Here is a 17,523-nt window from a genome sequence, read left to right on the forward strand (position 1 = left end):
GGATAATAGCTTCAACTACCATCCATTTGCCTAGGAATTTCATGAAATCATAGTTTTTGATATCCAAGTAGTTCTCCATTGTGTATATGCACCACAATTTCTGTATCCTGTATTCCTCTGTTGAAGTACATCTGTTTGTGTTTTTGTTTTTGTTTTTGTTTCTAGCTTTGGGCTATTATAAATAAGGCTCCTACAAACATCATAAAACATGTTTCCTTGTTAGATGTTAGATCTTGTGTATATGCCCAGTAGTGGTATAGCTGGGTCCTCAGGTAGTACTATGTCAAATTATCTGAGGAAGTGCCAGGCTGATTTACAGAGTGGTTGTACCAGCTTGCAATCCCACTAACAGTGGAGGAGTGTTCCACTTTCTCTCCATCCTCTCTAGCATCTGTTGTCACCTGAGTTTTTGATCTTGGACATTCTAACTGGTGTAAGGTGGAATCTTAGTGGTGTTTTTATTAGCATTTCCCTGATGACTAGGGATGTGTTTTTTTCCTTTGAGTTTGTTTATATAGTGGATGACATTGATGGATTTCTGTATATTGAACCATCTTTGTATCCCTGTTATGAACCTTACTTGTTCATAGTAAATGATCATTTTGATGTGTTCTTGAATTCAGTTTGCAAGAATTTTATTGAATATTTTTGCATCATGTTTATGACAGAAATTAGTCTAAAGTTCTCTTTCTTCATTGGGTATTTGAGTGATTTTGGAATGAGCATAACTGTGGCTTCGACGAATGAGTAGGGTAATAAATTTGTTTCTATTTTGTGGAATAGTGTAGAAAATATTGGTATTACCTCTTCTATGAAGACCTGATAGAAATATGTACTAAACCATTCAGGTCATCTTTTTTTTTTTTTTCTTTCTTTCTTTTTTTTTTTTTTTTTTTTTTTTTTTTGACTGGGAGGCTTTTGATGAATGCTTCTATTTCTTTGGGGGTTATGGGTCGGTTTAGATGGTTTATTTAATCCTGATTTAACGTTGGTATGTGATGTCTGTGTAGAAAGTTGTCCATTTCCTCTAGATTTTCCACTTTTGTTGACTATAGGCTTCTGTAGTAGGATCTGATGATTCTTGAATTTTCTGTTTTTTTTTTGTTATGTCTCCCCTTTCATTTCTGATTTTGTTAATTTCGATACTTTCTTTGTGCCCTTTAGTTAGTGTTTCTCAATTTTGTTGATTTTTCTCAAAGAACCAGCTCTTGGTTTTGTTGATTCTTTTTGTACTTCTTTTTGTTTCTATTTGGTTGATTTCAGCTCTCAATTTGGTTATTTCCTGCTATCTACTCTTCTTGGATATACCTGCCATTTTTGTTCTAAAGCTTTCAGTTGTGTTGTCAAGCCATTAGTGTATACTCTCCCCAGTTTCTTTTCAAAGGTGCTCAGAGCTTTGAGTTTTTCTGTTAGCACTCCTTTCATTTATCTCATAAGTTTGGGTATATTGTACCTGCACTTTCATTAAATTCTAAAATGTTTTTGAATCTTTTTCTTTATTTCTTCCTTGACCAAGCTATCATTGAGTAGAGCATTGTTTAGCTTTCATGTGTATGTGGGCTTTTTATTGATTTTGGTGTTAATGAAGCCTTAGTCCATGATGCATAGGATTATTTCAATCTTCTTATATCAGGTGAGGCCTGTTTTGTGACTGACTATATGGTTAGTTTAGGGGAAGGAACTGTGACGTGCTGAGAAGGTATAGTCTTTTCTTTCATGATGAAATACTCTATAGATTTCTGTTAAATCCGTTTGGTTCATAACTTCTGTTAGTTTTACTGTGTCTCTGTTCAGTTTCTGCTTCCATAATCTGTCCATTGATGAGAATGGGGTGTTGAAATTTCCCATTATTATTGTGTGTGGTGCAATATTTGCTTTGAGCATTAGTAGACTTTCTTTTATGAATGCCAATACCCTTATATTTGAAGCATAGATGTTCAGGATTGAGAGTCCATCTTAATAGATGTTTCCTTTGATGTCCCTACCTTATACTTTTTGATCACTTTTGGTTGAAAATCTATTTTATTCAATATTAGGATAACTACTTCAACTTGTTTATTGGTCATTTCCCTGAAAATTTTGTTCCCAACCATTAATCTGAGGTAGTGCCTATCTTTGTTGCTGAGATGAATTTTCTGTTTGCAACAAAAATGCTGAATACTCTTTATATATTCAGTCTAATAGTCTATGTCTTTTGTTGGTGAATTGAATCAATTGATGTTAAGAGCTAAACAAAAGGTAAAACGATGGAGTCTATTAATTTTCATAGTAATCATAAATGAATTTTCACATTAAAATTTCATTCAAATATTTGACTAGTTCAGTAAATATGTATAGTATCACTCTGAATGTATTACAAATAAAAAATAAGTATGCAGAGTAGTTGAAATTAGAACTTTCATTTCAAATTAAAACTAGTTAAAATATCTTTATTTTTTGAATTGAACATAAAATATAATGCTTACGAGTCTACATGTATTAATACATATATATATATATATATATCTGCAAAATATATATTTAAATTTATTTATATATATTTAGATTAATATATTTAGTATAGATAATAACTCTAAAACACGCTCACAGTACAGTGTATGGTACATTCTCATTCTCAATGACCCTAGTAATTACTTGAAAGTTAATACAAAATGTATACACCTTATATGTGTATGAAATATGATATATAATATACAATATATTATTTAAACTAATATATTAAGTGTATATATTATATAAATATATATCATATGTACATAATATACTCAGTGTGGAATGCATTTTTAAATAAAACATCAGACTGTCTGAGGATGGAATATGTCAATGGGTTCCTATATTGGATTTTTTTTTTTTTTTTTTTTTTTTTTTGGTCTTTGATTTTCTTGAACTTCATATAGTCTGTAAGTTGTTTCTGGAGTGTTTAGAGCTTTCTGGGGTTAGTATACCAGTATCAGTGACTGCATATTATGTCTGTTCTTTTGTGACTTGGTTACCTCACTCAGGATGATATTCTCTAGATGCATCCATTTTCTTAAGAATTTCATAAACTCATTGTTTCTGATACCTGAATAGTACTCCATTGTGTAAATACACCAACATTTTTCTATCTATTCATATACTGAAGAACATCTGTGTCATTTCCAGTTTCTGGCTATTATAAATAGGGCAGCAATGAAATTGTGGTGCATGTGTCTTTATTTTATGTTGGAGCTTCTCTAGGATATATGCCCAGAAGTGGAATAACTGGGTCTTCGGGTAGTATTATGTCCAATTTTTTGAGGAATCGCCAGACTGATTTCCAGAGTGGTTGTACCAGTTTACAAACCCACCAACAGTGGGGAAGTGTTCCTCTTACTCCATATCCTTGCCAGCACCTGCTGTCATCTGAATATTTGATCTTGGCCACTCTGAAAAGTGTGCTGTGGAATCTCAGAGTTGTTTTGATTTGCATTTCTCTGATGGCTAATGCTGTTGAGCACTTCTTTAGATGCTTCTCAGCCATTCAATATTCCTCAATTGAGAACGTTTTGTTTAGCTCTGTACCCCATTTTTTATAGTGTTGTTTGATTCTCTGGTGTCTAGCTATATGAGTTCTTTGTATACCTTAGATATTAGCCTCTATCTAATGTGGGTTTGGTAAAGATATATTCCCAATCTGTTGCCTACCGTTTTGTTTTCTGGACAGTGTCCTTAGCCTTACAGAAACTTTGCAATCTCATTAAGTCCCATTTGTCAATCTTTGACCTTAGAGCACAAGCCATTGGTATTTTGTTCAGAAAATTTTCTCCTGTGCCTATGTATTCTAAGGTTTTCCCTACTTTCTCATCCAATAATTTCAGTGTATCTGGTTTAATGTGGAGATCTTTGATCCACTTGAACTTGAGCTTTTTACAGGGAGATAAAAAAGGGTCTATTTTCTTTCTTATGCATGCTGAGTGCCAGTTGGACCTAAACCATTTGTTGAAGAGGCTGTCCTTTTTAAATTGAATGTTTATAGCTCCTTTGTCAAAAATCAAGTAACTATATATTAAGGGCACATTTCTGGAACTTTTATTCTATTCCTTTGATCCATGTGCATGTCTCTGTACCAGTTCCATGCATTTTTTAACACAATTGACTTGTAGGATAGTTTGAAGTCAGGGAGTGTCATTCCTGCTGATGTTTTCTTGTTGTTGAGGATAAATTTCACTATTCTAGGTCTTTTGTTGTTCCAGATGAAATTGCACATTGCTCTTTCCAACTCTATAAAGAATTGGGTTGGAATTTTGATGGGGATTGCATGGAATCTGTAGATTGCTTTGATAAGATGACCATTTTTACAATGTTGATCTCTCCAATCCAAGAGCATAGCCAATCTTTCCATTTTCTGAGATTTCCCATGATTTCCTTCTTTAGAGATTTGAAGTTCTTGTTATACAGGTCATTCACTTGCTCTGTTTGAGTCATACTAATGTATTATATATTGTTTGTTACTATTGTGAAGGGTATGTTTTCCCTAATTTATTTCTCCCCATGTTTGTCCTTTGAGTAGAGAAAGGAATCTGATTTGTTTGAATTCATTTTATATCTAGCCACTTTGCTCAACTTGTTTATCAGCTGTAGAAGTTTTCTGGTGGAATTTTGGGAGTCACTTTCATATACAATCTTGTCATCTGCAAACAGTGATGTTTATATTCTTCCTTTCCAATTTCTATCCCTTTGATTTCCTTTTGCTGATTAATTGCTCTTTCCAGGACTTCCAGTACTATGTTGAATAGGTAGGGGGAGAGTGGGCAGTTTTGTCTAGTCCCTGCTTTTAGTCAGATTGCTTCAAGTTTCTCACCATTATGTTTGATGTTGGCTATTGGTTGACTGTATATTGTTTTTATTATGTTTAGTTATGGGCCTTGGATTCCGGTTCTTTTTGAGACTTCTAATATGAAGGGGTTTGGAATTTTGGCAAATGCTTTCTCAGCATCTAGTGAGATGACCATGTGATTTTTTCATTGAGTTTGTTTAAATGGTGGATTTAGTTAATGGATTTCTGTATATTAAACCTTCCCTGCATCCCAGGAATGAAGTCTACTTGAATATGGTGAATGATCATTTGATGTCTTCTTGGATTCAGTTTGCAAAGGTTTTGTTGAGTATTTTTGCTTCAATGTTCATAAGTGAGATTGGGCTGATGTTCTCTTTCCTTGTAGGGTCTTTGTGTGGCTTAGGAATGAGGGTTATTGTGTGCTCAAAAATGAGTTAGATAGTGTTCCATCTTAATCTATTTTGTGGAATAGTTTGGTGAATATTGGTATTAGGTTACCAATAATTCTCTGATAGAATTCTGTACTGAACCCATCTGGACCTAGGCTTTTATTGGGTGGGAAGCTTTGGATAACTTCTTCTATCTCTTTAGGTATTATGGGATTTTTAGATGGTTTAACTGGCCCTGGTTTAATTTTAGTATCTGGTATCTATCTAGGAATTCATCCATTTCCTCCAGATTTTTTTTTATATCAGGATCTGATGATTTCTTGAATTTCCTCTCAGTTTTTATGTCTCCACCTTCTTTTCTGATTTTGTTAACTTTGATACTCTCTATTTTCCCTCTAGTTATTCTAAGTGTTTATAAATCTTGTTAATTTTCTCAAAGAACCAGCTCTTGGTTTTGTTGATTCTTTAAGTGGTCCTTTTGGTCTCTATTTGGTCAACATCTGCTCTGAGTTTGAGTATTTCTTGCTCTTTACTCCTCTTGGGTGTATCTGCTTCCTTTTATTCTAGAGCTTTCAGCTGTGCTGTCAGTTTGCTAATGTATGTTCTCTCCAAATTCTTTTTGGAAGCACTCAGAGCTGTGTTTTCCTTAGTGCTGCTTTTATTGCATCCCATAGGTTTGGGCATGTTTTGCTTTCATTTTCCTTAAATTCTAGAAAATTCTTCATTTCTTTTTTATTTATTCTTTGAGTTTGGTATTCTTTAATAGAACATTGTTTAGTTCCCATGTGTATCCCATGTGTATATGGGATTTTTGTTGTCTTTGTTGTTATTAAAAACCAACCTTAGACCATGGTGATCTGATAGGATGCATGGGAGTATTTCAATCTTCTTATATCTATTGAGGTTTGTTTTGTGACCGAATATATGGTCAATTTTGCAGAAGGTGCTGTGAGGTGCTAAGAAGTAGGTGTATTCTTTTGTTTTAGGATAAAATGTTCTGTAGATGTCTTTTAATTCCAAATGTTTGATAACCTCTGCTAGTTTCATTGTGTCCTTGTACAGTTTCTGTTTCCTTGATCTGTCCATTGGTGAGAGTGTGGTATTAAGGGCTCCCACTGTTATTGTGTGGGGTGCAATGTATTTTTTGAGCTTTAATAGCATTTCTTTTATGAATATGGGTGCTGTTGTGTTTGGAGAATATAGGTTAAGGATTGAGAGTTCCTACTGACAAGTTTTCTCTGTAATGAGTAAAAAGTGTACTTGCTTATCTTTTTTGATAGCTTTTGGTTGAAAATCTTCTTTATTTGATATTAGAATGGCCACTCCAGCTTGCTTCTTGGGGCTGTTACCTTGGAAGTTTTTTAACCAACATTTTACTCTGAGGTAGTGTCTGTCTTTGTCTCTGAGATGAGTTTCCTGTATACAGCAAAATGCTGGATTTTGGTTATGTATCCAGTCTGATAGCCTATATTTTTTTATTTGGGAATTGACTCCATTTATGTTAACAGATATTAAGAAATAGTGATTGCTGTTTCCTGCTATTTTTGCTTTTAGAGGTAGAATTGTGCCTGTGTGTCTTTCTTCTTTTGATTTTCTTGCTTAGTTATTTTCTTGTTTTTACTAGGATGTAGTGTCCCTCCTTGTATTGGGTTTTCCACCTACAATTCGTTGTAGTGCTGGGTTTGTGGTCAGATATTGTGTAAATTTTGTTTTGTCCTGGAATATCTTGGTCTCTCCATCTATGGTGATTGAGAGTTTTGCTGGGTATAGCAGCTGGGGCTGACACTTGTTTTCCCTTAGGGTCTGCATGCTTTCATAGTCTCTATTGAGAAGTCGGGTGTGATTCTGATTTGTCTGCCTTTATATGTTACATGACTTTTTCCCCCCTTACTGCTTTTAGTATTCTTTCTCTGCTGTCGGCACTTGGCATTTTGTCTACTTTGTGTTGGGAAGAATTTCTTTTCTGGTCCACTCTGTTTAGAGTTCTGTAGGTTACTTTTATGCTCATGGTTATCTCATTCTCAAGGGTAGGGAAATTTTCTTCTACTATTTTGTTGAAGATATTTACTGTGCTTCTTACTTGATATTCTTTACCCTCTTCTATTCCTATTATCCTTAGGTTTGGTCTTCTCATTGTGTCCTGGATCTCCTGGATATTATGGGTTAGGAGCTTTTTCTCTTTTGCATCTTCTCTGACTGTCAATGGGTTCCTATTTTTAAAATTTAACTGGGTCAAGTATATTGTATTTGAAAGTATGTATGAAGCATGTATAAATGTATCCATGTTTCTTTTTAAACTGAGTTCATCCTTTTTGTTTTTAAGAGGAACAATGCATTTTGATTCATTTTAATAAGAAACATTAGAAGATGTATACAATGATATAGAACCCAAAACAACAATAACAAGAACAGCCTCTCAACTTCTGAGTTCTTTTCTAATAATTAGCATTTTCAATAAGTATAATAAAACAACCTTACAAAGAAGTATTGATGTTGTACATTTCATCATGGTAAATGTAACTTCTACAATTTTTTTCTATCTTCCTTCACTTTTACAAATAAACACAGCAGTGTGCTCAGTTACAATCTGAACAACATCCTTAGGCACTCTTACTGGAGAATGTTTTCTTGATGAGTATTTAACAGAACTGTAGAGAAGTACAAAAACTCTCGAAAACTTGGTCCAGATGCGCCGGCAAAGGAATCTTAAGAAGTGGATTAGTTTAGAAAACTTTCAAGTACAGTATATGGACTATTAAAAGTACTGTTGACCCCATTAATCTAAAAACAATTATAAAATTATTTTCAGATAAGAGCACTGTGTTGTTATAATGCAATACCTACATTTACTATCATGCACATGAATTGAATAAAACTTTTCTATTATATATTTGAATAATTATGATTTAATTAGAAACAAATTATGAAGAAAATATAATTCAGCATGAACATATTGATGTGTTTCTAAAAATAGAGGGATGAATGGTCTATGGAGATGTAGTTCATTTGGGGAGAAGGGGGTGCCTCTGGGGCCAATGCTGGGGCATACTTTTCCTTTTATGGGACAGTATAGTATAGAATAGATTTTATTTAGGGCATAAAGACAGGAATCAATAATGTTGTAGAGGCAGAGAATGGCAGAGAGAGAGAGAGAGAGAGAGAGAGAGAGAGAGAGAGAGAGAGAGAGAGAGAGAGAAGGGGGAGTATAGGACTAGAGGCTGGTCATGAGCACATGGAGAAGGGAATAGGAAGGGAGATGGAACAGGAAGGCAAGTGTAGGAGCAAAAGAGCAAAAAAGTGAGGAGGGGCAAGCAGCCACTTTTATAGTGAATTGGGCCTACCTAATGGTTGCCGGGTAACTGTGGGGTGGAGCATACCTGGTTGTTGTCAGGTAGCTGTGGGAAAGAGCCCAAACAAAATGCTAACACATATAATGTACCAATTGCTTTGGTTTCATTGCACTGTACTCTGCATATATGTAGAGAAATAGCTGTTCTTTGAAATATAACTTACAAATTTAGACCTGGCATCTTAGAATCAAGTTAAGTTTCATATAAAACACTGTTTAAGGCATTTTGATGATAGAATATAGAAAACAATTTACTTTAATTTTCAAAATTCATCAGATTCTTACTGTTGATGATTACTAGTGTATTTTCTGAATGTAATAAGATGTACATGTCATCTTATAAAATAATCGAGAATCAGTATGCTTATATCTTCATTTTTATACAGTTTTATGATCTGAGATACATAATGACACTTATTTGATTAGGGAGACTTTGCCTACCATCTTTGTTTGTCAGAGGCAATAAATTTTATACTTTCTATAATTTTTAAATGCATCCTCTCTAAAAATCAATTACAAAACTCATTACTTTAGGAAATAAGGTAATAATTCTTCAAAAATATGTATATATAAGAAGTATATGCCATCATGAATGCATCTGCAAATCATAATGACTGGCAATCAAATAAAGAATAGTAATTAAGAAAGATGTAAGAAAGACATATAGAGAATAGTGATGTTTTTAATACTGTTAAGAAAATTAGGTAAAAGCATAAATACTAATAGCATTGATCAGTTTACAGCACCAAATCATACAAATCAACATTTTTTATATTATTCTAGATAATTCAGACTATTAGTGCAATCGACAGAGATGAATCCTTAGAAGATCACCATTTTTATTTTAATCAGTCTGTGGAAGAAACAAAAAACTCAAGTTTTATGCTAAGAGACAATCAAGGTAACTCCTCATCTATATGGGTATTTGATGCAATCAATGATCTTTTATTCTAATGGATACTTCTACCTGATTATTTATTGTTCTTGCAGCATGATACTACTGTGAAAACAAAATGGTACTTGTACAAAATAGGAGAATGAACTAAAAATTACCTTGAAGGACACCAGTTCTATTATTTCTTATGTTGCTTCAAACTAAAGAAGCAAAGTTGAAAACCATGTATCTTCTTTGCTTAGTGTATGTAATACTATGAATTTGTTCTAATACAAATAAAATATAAAGCTACACTTGATTATAAGATAATGAAAAGTCTGAAAAACTCTCAAATATTACTATGGTTATGACATCAGATGTCTTTTCATAATGGTCAGAGTCAATTATCAAATTTTCACATAGAGCTAAATATCAAAGTAAAAATGAGGAAGTAATGGCACATACTTAAGTTGCAATGGGATTAACATGGCTTAATAATAGGTTCTGTAAACATATTATTTAAATGTCTTTCTTACCTCAAAATACAAAGTTTTTTATTAATTGAAAATTAAATATTCTAATGTTAGTATTTAATTTTGAAGGGAAATTTTCTGCTCCTTATAAGTCTTACATGTTATGAAAGAGTATTATTTTGCTTTTTTATTACCTGTAGGCAGATTTTTGCCCATTATATAGATGTAATTTTATTTTATAAGTTTTTTATGAATTTGAAACACGCTTAGAATAAAATGAATCTTGTTTTCTTATTCTTATCAATTTGGTTTAATGATAAATATAATTTAGAGTAATCAGAAGGTTTCCTGTTTTTGTTTCTAGTTTTTTTGTTTGTTTGTTTGTTTTCTGTTGCTGTGATGAAACACTGACTACAACCAACCAGGCAAGGAAAGCACTTTTTTGTGTTACTCTCCACCTTGGTGGAAGTCAGCTAAAGAGATTGAAGCAGAAACCATAGAGGAACATTGCATACTGTCCTGTTTTTTCTTGCATATGCAGCTCTCTTTCTTACAAAGCCTAAGCCTGTATGCCTAAGGTTGACATTAGTAGCCTAGGCCCTCTAGCATCTACTAGCAATGGAGATAAAACCCCACAATTGTGGCAATAGACCAAGCTAATTAAAGCCTTCCTTGACTGAAGTTCCCTTTATGTCAACTTGAAAAGCAGGGTTTGATACTATAAAAGGCTATTCAATGTTAAAACAAAGAAACAAAAATAAAACAACACAAAAACCTAGAAAAAGAAAACTCAAGTTTTGAAAGAAACAAAACAAGGAAATATTCTGAGTATTTGGTATTTAGAGAAAAAAATTATATGTAAAAGTGTTCACTGTTCATTTTTACTACTGGTTTGATGTTTTACTAACTCATATAATATTATTATCTTAGCGAATGAACTGAGATGACAAGGTAAGAAGGCATGTCTTGGAATTGTATATGAAATATTACTTGGTAAATTTATAGTAAAATGAATATTCTAATAAGATTTAACTTCAAATTGGATTATTTTTTTTCTAATTAGAACATATACTATTTAAGAGCACATGTTTTTGCAATTAGGTTACTGAAAACTGCATGTATCCTGTATTTTTGAAAGGAGTACTCAGTGCAACTCATTCAAATAAAACTGAGCGCCTCATTATAGCTTTAATGCTAATGGGTTCTACCAGTACTGATGCTTGACTAGAGAAACATTTTGTTTTCTGTCCTCTATTATTCCTACATTTTCCAAGCACTTTCGAGCTGATTTAAATAATTAATCTAATTATACACACATACACACATACATGCACACACACATATAACATACATACATATAATATATATATATATATATATATATATATATATATATATATATATATACACATATTTTAAATAATTTTGAACAGGATATTTTAGTATGTGTATTGCTTTGTACTTGCACAGATATGATTTCATTTAAACATCTTTGTCCATAGTACATATATTGTACAGATTTGTTTTATACTGTTGACAAAAAGTTGTGAATATGGGTTTCTGTTTTAGATAACACAGCTGTAATTCTGAGTAATAGAACTGGCTTTAGCCTGAAAGAAGAGCCTGTGTTCTACATGATCATCTTGATTGCTGATAACGGAATCCCACCTCTTACAAGCACAAACACTCTCACTATACAAGTCTGTGACTGTGGAGACAGTAGAAGCACAGAGACTTGTACAAATAAAGGACTCCTCTTTACCATGGGATTCAAAACTGAAGCAATAATTGCCATAGTGATATGTGTTATGGCAATATTTGGTAAGTCATATCAAATGGCAGAAACCATAACCTGCAGAAATTGCTATGAATATGTAAAGGAGGCAATTACGAAATATACTCTTCATATGTTTATTTGCTCCAAATATGTTTAAAATTTAAAACTAAATAGAGTTTTTAAAAGATGTTGCTTTCATAAATGCTCCATTTAATATTAGGAAAAAATTTTCTTGTAAGTCTTTCATATGTATATATGTATAAGTTCACTGTCTTTATGTAAGCAAGAAGAGGTCATTGGATCTCATAATTGATGGTGGTGAGCTGTCATATGGTTGCTGGTAATAGACCTAAGATCTATGGTAAAATAGCCAGTGCTAACTGATGAGTCATCTGACAAACTTTCTTGGAAGTCTATTTTATTCAGCTACTTTGTAGTACAGCTTTTGAAATTATATAATAAGAACTTATAATAACTATTTCAATTTTATTATAGTGTATCTAGTCAATGTATACTTTTAATTTACTTTACATAAAAACTGTTCATATTTTGATGATGCAGTATAGTATTTCAGTGCAGAAGGATTATATCAATGAAGATAACATAATAGTTATCATCATTTATAATTTTTTGTTTGAGGAAACATTATTACTTTAATAATTTCAAATATCTAATAATTTATTATGAACTATGAATATCTTGCTATGCGAGAAGGCTTCAGAATTTATCCTTCTTAATCTTTAAGGTAGTATAATGTTTTCTGAGATTATTCATATCTTAGTAGGATTTTTTACAAATTTTATGTGAATAACTGAGGGAGCATCTACAGGTATCAGACATGAAAATGAGCCTTGGAGAGGTGAGAATTCAGATCAAATTGACTTTGGCTACCTGAATTACAACTTTTAGAGAGTTGATGCCATGTGGTTTACTGGTAGCAAATATAAACAGAATATTATTTAAAAAAATTTTCCTGGTTTCATGCAATAACTGCTATATAAAAAAGCATAATGACATCAAACTCAGCTGATGGTACATGTTAGTTTTTTCCATGAAGATTGATTTTAGAAATAGGTTACCTAATCTAGCTTAAGGGCCTTGGGAGTCTCAGTCAATAAGATAGGGAAGTATTTAAGTTACTAGCCACCTCAGGTTCTCGTTGTGGGAGCTTAGGGAAAGTTAAAATATTATAAGTGTCAATTAGATTTCTAGCAATCTGGACCTGTTCATAGATGATTGATATAAACTTCCTGCCAGATAACACAAATCATGAGACTGTTTAAACTTCTAACTTTGTGAATAAAATACCAAATTATATGCTCCGTCATTTAATAGGAAAGTCCCCTATTCTTGACATTCCTGGGTTTTACTAGAAATCTATAGATACAGGGACTTTTGTGCTGTGCTATCAACAAATAACATTTTCTCCCCAACCCCCTTTTTCAACACACACACACACACACACACACACACACCCTCTGTCAACACACACACAGACACACACACACACACTACACACACACCACACACACACCAGAAAAAGACTAATTTTATTTTATATTCTTATCTATCATGAATGTGGCTAGAGTGCACATAAAATTTAGATGTCTTGAGCTGTATTGTTGACTCAGTAAACCAGAGCACTGGTGCTCTGGCATTGTTACAGAGTTTCAGTTTCTAGAGCACACAAGTCCTGAGGGCTCCCATCAGCTACCTGTAATTCTGGCCACATAGAGATCTGATACTATCCTCAAGCACCTGTATACAGACTTACAAAGAATCAAGTACAACACTCATAAACATAAGTTTTACACAAATAAGTATTTACAAAATTATTTCAGGTATTGTTGAACATGCTCATTTCATTTATCAATAAAGTTAGTATTTCTCTATGACTGTCATAAGATTCTAAGAATTATTGGTATTATATCTTTTTAAATTGATATAATTCCATTCAAAAACATTATGCCCTTGACTTTTCATCTTTTTCATAGTAAATATATTGATCCAATCTCATTTTTTTGTTATTTAGCCTGAAGATTTCTCATTACTCCTAAGTATGGTCTTGATAGATTATATGTTCTAGGAATTCATTCACTTTTTCCTACATTGCACAATTTAGCAATATGTAATGTTTTATAGTGACTTCTGCCAATTTTATATTTTCTGTTTTATCAGCTACAAAAGCTTTTTTTCTATTGTATTTGAGTGTAATCTCATTTTTTTAACAAGAAACACTACCCAGTATAAATCTCTTGAATGTAATTTTGATAATATCACCTTATACTTGTTTTCAATGTTTTAATATAAAATAATGAGAACGTATATAAATCAAAAGCTAAAGAAGGGTTATTATTGATATATACAAACATAAACTCAAAAAGTGTAAATATTTATTTTGTTTTTAAATTAAAAATGCTTTCTAAAATTTTTCTCTTTTACATATTTTGAACATCTTCAATAGAAACTATTGAGTTTGACTAATTGGCATTAGATTAGATTCTTGATAATTTCAAATTTCTAAAACTACTCCTATCACAGAATCCATATTAGAATGTTCTTTCATATTGTTTTGCATGTTGGCATAGTCTCCCTTCTGAGAGTTATGATATGATACATTTTTCTCAGTTTTAATAGACCATTAATGGTAATATTTGATATTTATAAGAATAAAATCTGTTAGTAAAATTTAAGCTATTATAACAAAATCTGATATAAAGTCATTTATATACACACATATATAGTTTATAGTCTCTATATAATTTACATGTATAAGGGTTTATTAATACTAACTTCAAAAATAATTGTACCATAATTTTTCTTCAAAGAAAATCAAACTTTTCCTTTCTGAACTTTCAGTAGTATGGATAATTGGTCACTAAGTGCATTCATATTTGGAAAATATTCAGTTATTATATTTTGTTCTGTTCACTACTCGAACAAATTAAATTACACTTTGAGTTTTAACTTGAGCAATATCCAAAATCATTCACTTTATTTTCATTGCACCTACTTCTAAACCATTAGCCACAGTGATTGCTGTAGTTAATATATTACTTTTCCAGTGTTACTTATTTCTTTAGAATCATCAAGTTTAGGTGTCATCTTCAATATATCAAGAAAAAGTATTATGAAATTTTGCATTATGCACTCTGAGTTAGTTCTTTCTATGTCCTTTCTTCACTAGGGTTTATCTTTTTGATTCTTGCTCTGAGACAGCGAAGAAAGGAAACCCTATTTCCAGAGAAAACTGAAGATTTTAGAGAGAATATATTTTGTTATGATGATGAAGGTGGTGAGGAAGAAGACTCGGAAGCCTTTGATATCGTAAAACTGAGACAGAGTACTGTCATTAGAGAAAGAAAGCCACAGAGGTGCAAAAGCGCAGAGATCAGGAGCATGTACAGGCAGTCCCTGCAGGTGGGCCCAGACAGTGCCATATTTCGAAAATTTATCCTAGAGAAACTTGAAGAAGCCAACACAGATCCATGTGCTCCCCCGTTTGACTCACTACAGACATTTGCTTATGAGGGGACAGGGTCATCAGCTGGCTCTCTGAGTTCCTTGGGATCTAAAACCAATGATCTGGAAGATGACTTTGACTACCTTAATGACCTGGGACCTCGTTTTAAAAGATTAGCATGCATGTTTGGTTCTGCAGTGCAACCTAATAATTAAGGCTTTTTTATATCAGCATAAAATGAGTATTATGGTATATTTATATGAATTGAAAGGCTTTGGGGAGAATTACCACTCTGGCTTTCTGTCTGGTAGGAAACTTGATTTGTAGAATTATGGTCTTTTTAAGTACACACTCATGGTAATTTCCTGTTCAACACAGAGGTGAGGAGGGATTCTACCAAACAGAGGTGATATATTGCTGCAAACAACTAATACTACAACACTGAAATGGTAACCTAGAATTTATTCGTGTAACCTAATGTATGTTCTCAACATTTCTGAAGGGCAAAATGAGAAATGTGCCAAAGAAAGCTGTCCACATAATTTTCTGTCTATCCATTCTTTTACTAAATAAGTATAAAAACTCTGTGTGTACTCAGCTCTGATAATGTGCAGAGATCAATTTTTACAACTGGAAGAATTCTGGGTGGTTTCATAAAGGCATACAAATATTTTCTTTACATGAATTACCAATTTTCTGATTGAGATCCTATGAATTATTTAATAGAAACTTTAAAAATGTTTGCAGAGATTACTTCAATACTCCAAATTTAGCTCTATTTAATATATAAATTAATCAGATTTACATAGTAACTTGTTTGATTTTTCTGAGTTTGTGCAAAGAAGAAAACCAAGAGATATGTTTAAGAGTTTTATAGGTTAAATTTTAGTAACACCAAATGCCTATACTTTTCATATAAAATTATACTAACGAAATACATGTCAACATTTACTTGTGATTAAATTATCACTAGTAGAACTGAAAGACAGTATAAAAATCTTGCTTTCTGTTAAAACAATACCACTTTTGAATTCAAATTTGAATTACTATGTATTCCAAAAATTACAATCACCTTCAGTCTATCACTATTCACACAAATAAAAACATGCTGCCAGTCTCTTTATTTCTTTTCTGTTAGGAGCTTAGCATGTGGCTTATCATCCAGTGTAATTTTAAAATTATTGAATTAGAAATGAGAAGCAATGGAAACTTCTCATTAAAGCATTATGGTGAAGCTATGCTTTCAGTCATAAAATTCAGGGTAAATTAGGCTACATGGTAAGTGGTAATAAAATACAATATTTTAAACTGACTTTTAAAAATGTTTCTTCTTATATTCAAATCAAGATAAAATTCAAATTTGATATTTCAACTGAGAACAATGTATTAAGTACAATGTTTTTAAAATGTATAATGTGGTCATTTTATACTGTATGACCTTGAAGTGAACTATGTATATGAATATAAAATATTTCAAGTAATTTTGTATGTAATAGAGCAGTTGAGTAGCTATATTTTTTGTATTATGAAACATATATACCAATATAGCATAATAAAGGGAAAGAATACCACTTTGAAATGGGAATCATTTTGTTTATGCCAAAGGTATTACTTAAAAGATCACGAAGAAGTCACATTTGAAATATACCAGTTAAGATATTAAAAGTAGATGAGACATTGTCTGTTACTGTAGATCATTACACAGCAACAGTGTTATACTCTTTCACAAATAATGTACAAAACTGAAATGTCACAAAATTCCCCTGGAGATGTGCACACTAAAAATGTATTATTCCCATCATAATGTCCTACAGTTCAAAATATAACAGAAATTTTAATAAATAAAACTACTCCATAAATCTCTATTTTGTAAAATTTAAAATAAGCGTTATGTAATCTTGGCTGTAAAACTGGAGAGTCTAACAAACAAAGTGATTACATTTAAAGTCAATGGAATAATGAAGAAAACTAGTCTTGGGATCATAGCAGGGATTTTAAGCATGCCTCCACAAACCTTGCTCCACCATCTTACGAATAGCTTACACATGATATAAAATATATAATAGAGTATCTATTGCTTATGACCAGTTAATGTTTACAGATTAGTGGAAAACAAACTGTGACTTATGTACTGAAAGGATTGTCTAATACAGGTTACACTCAAAAGGTATATTATATTCATAAATGTAGTAATATATGTAGAAGTTTTCATCATCATACACAGTAATATCTAATATTAAAGAATGTGTAAATGCCTAAAAAACAGTAGTAACAGTCACAAAAGGACATACGCGATATGCATTTGTTGATATATGGATATTAGTCCAAAAGCAAGGAAAGCCCATGATAACATTGACAGACCACAAGAAGAAAGAAGACAAAAATGTGGATTCCTCAGTT

At 32.1% G+C, this 17,523-nt stretch overlaps 1 protein-coding gene across 1 annotated transcript in view; it reads left to right on the plus strand.

The window, feature by feature from the left end:
• Window positions 1-15,882, plus strand: part of CDH19 (cadherin 19) — a gene marked incomplete at its 5' end in the record, with an annotated part of 75,675 nt that extends 59,793 nt beyond the window's left edge. Inside the window, 3 exons of the mRNA XM_080926226.1 lie at window positions 9,320-9,437; window positions 11,453-11,704; window positions 14,848-15,882. Coding sequence (XP_080782352.1) covers window positions 9,320-9,437; window positions 11,453-11,704; window positions 14,848-15,338 — 861 coding nt within the window. The 3' untranslated portion in view covers window positions 15,339-15,882. The remainder of the gene's footprint in view (window positions 1-9,319; window positions 9,438-11,452; window positions 11,705-14,847) is intronic.
• Window positions 15,883-17,523: the final 1,641 nt, after the last annotated feature.

The sequence above is a fragment of the Micromys minutus genome (assembly GCF_963924665.1).
Source record: "Micromys minutus genome assembly, chromosome: 12".
In the NCBI taxonomy this organism is placed as follows: Eukaryota; Metazoa; Chordata; class Mammalia; order Rodentia; family Muridae; genus Micromys; species Micromys minutus.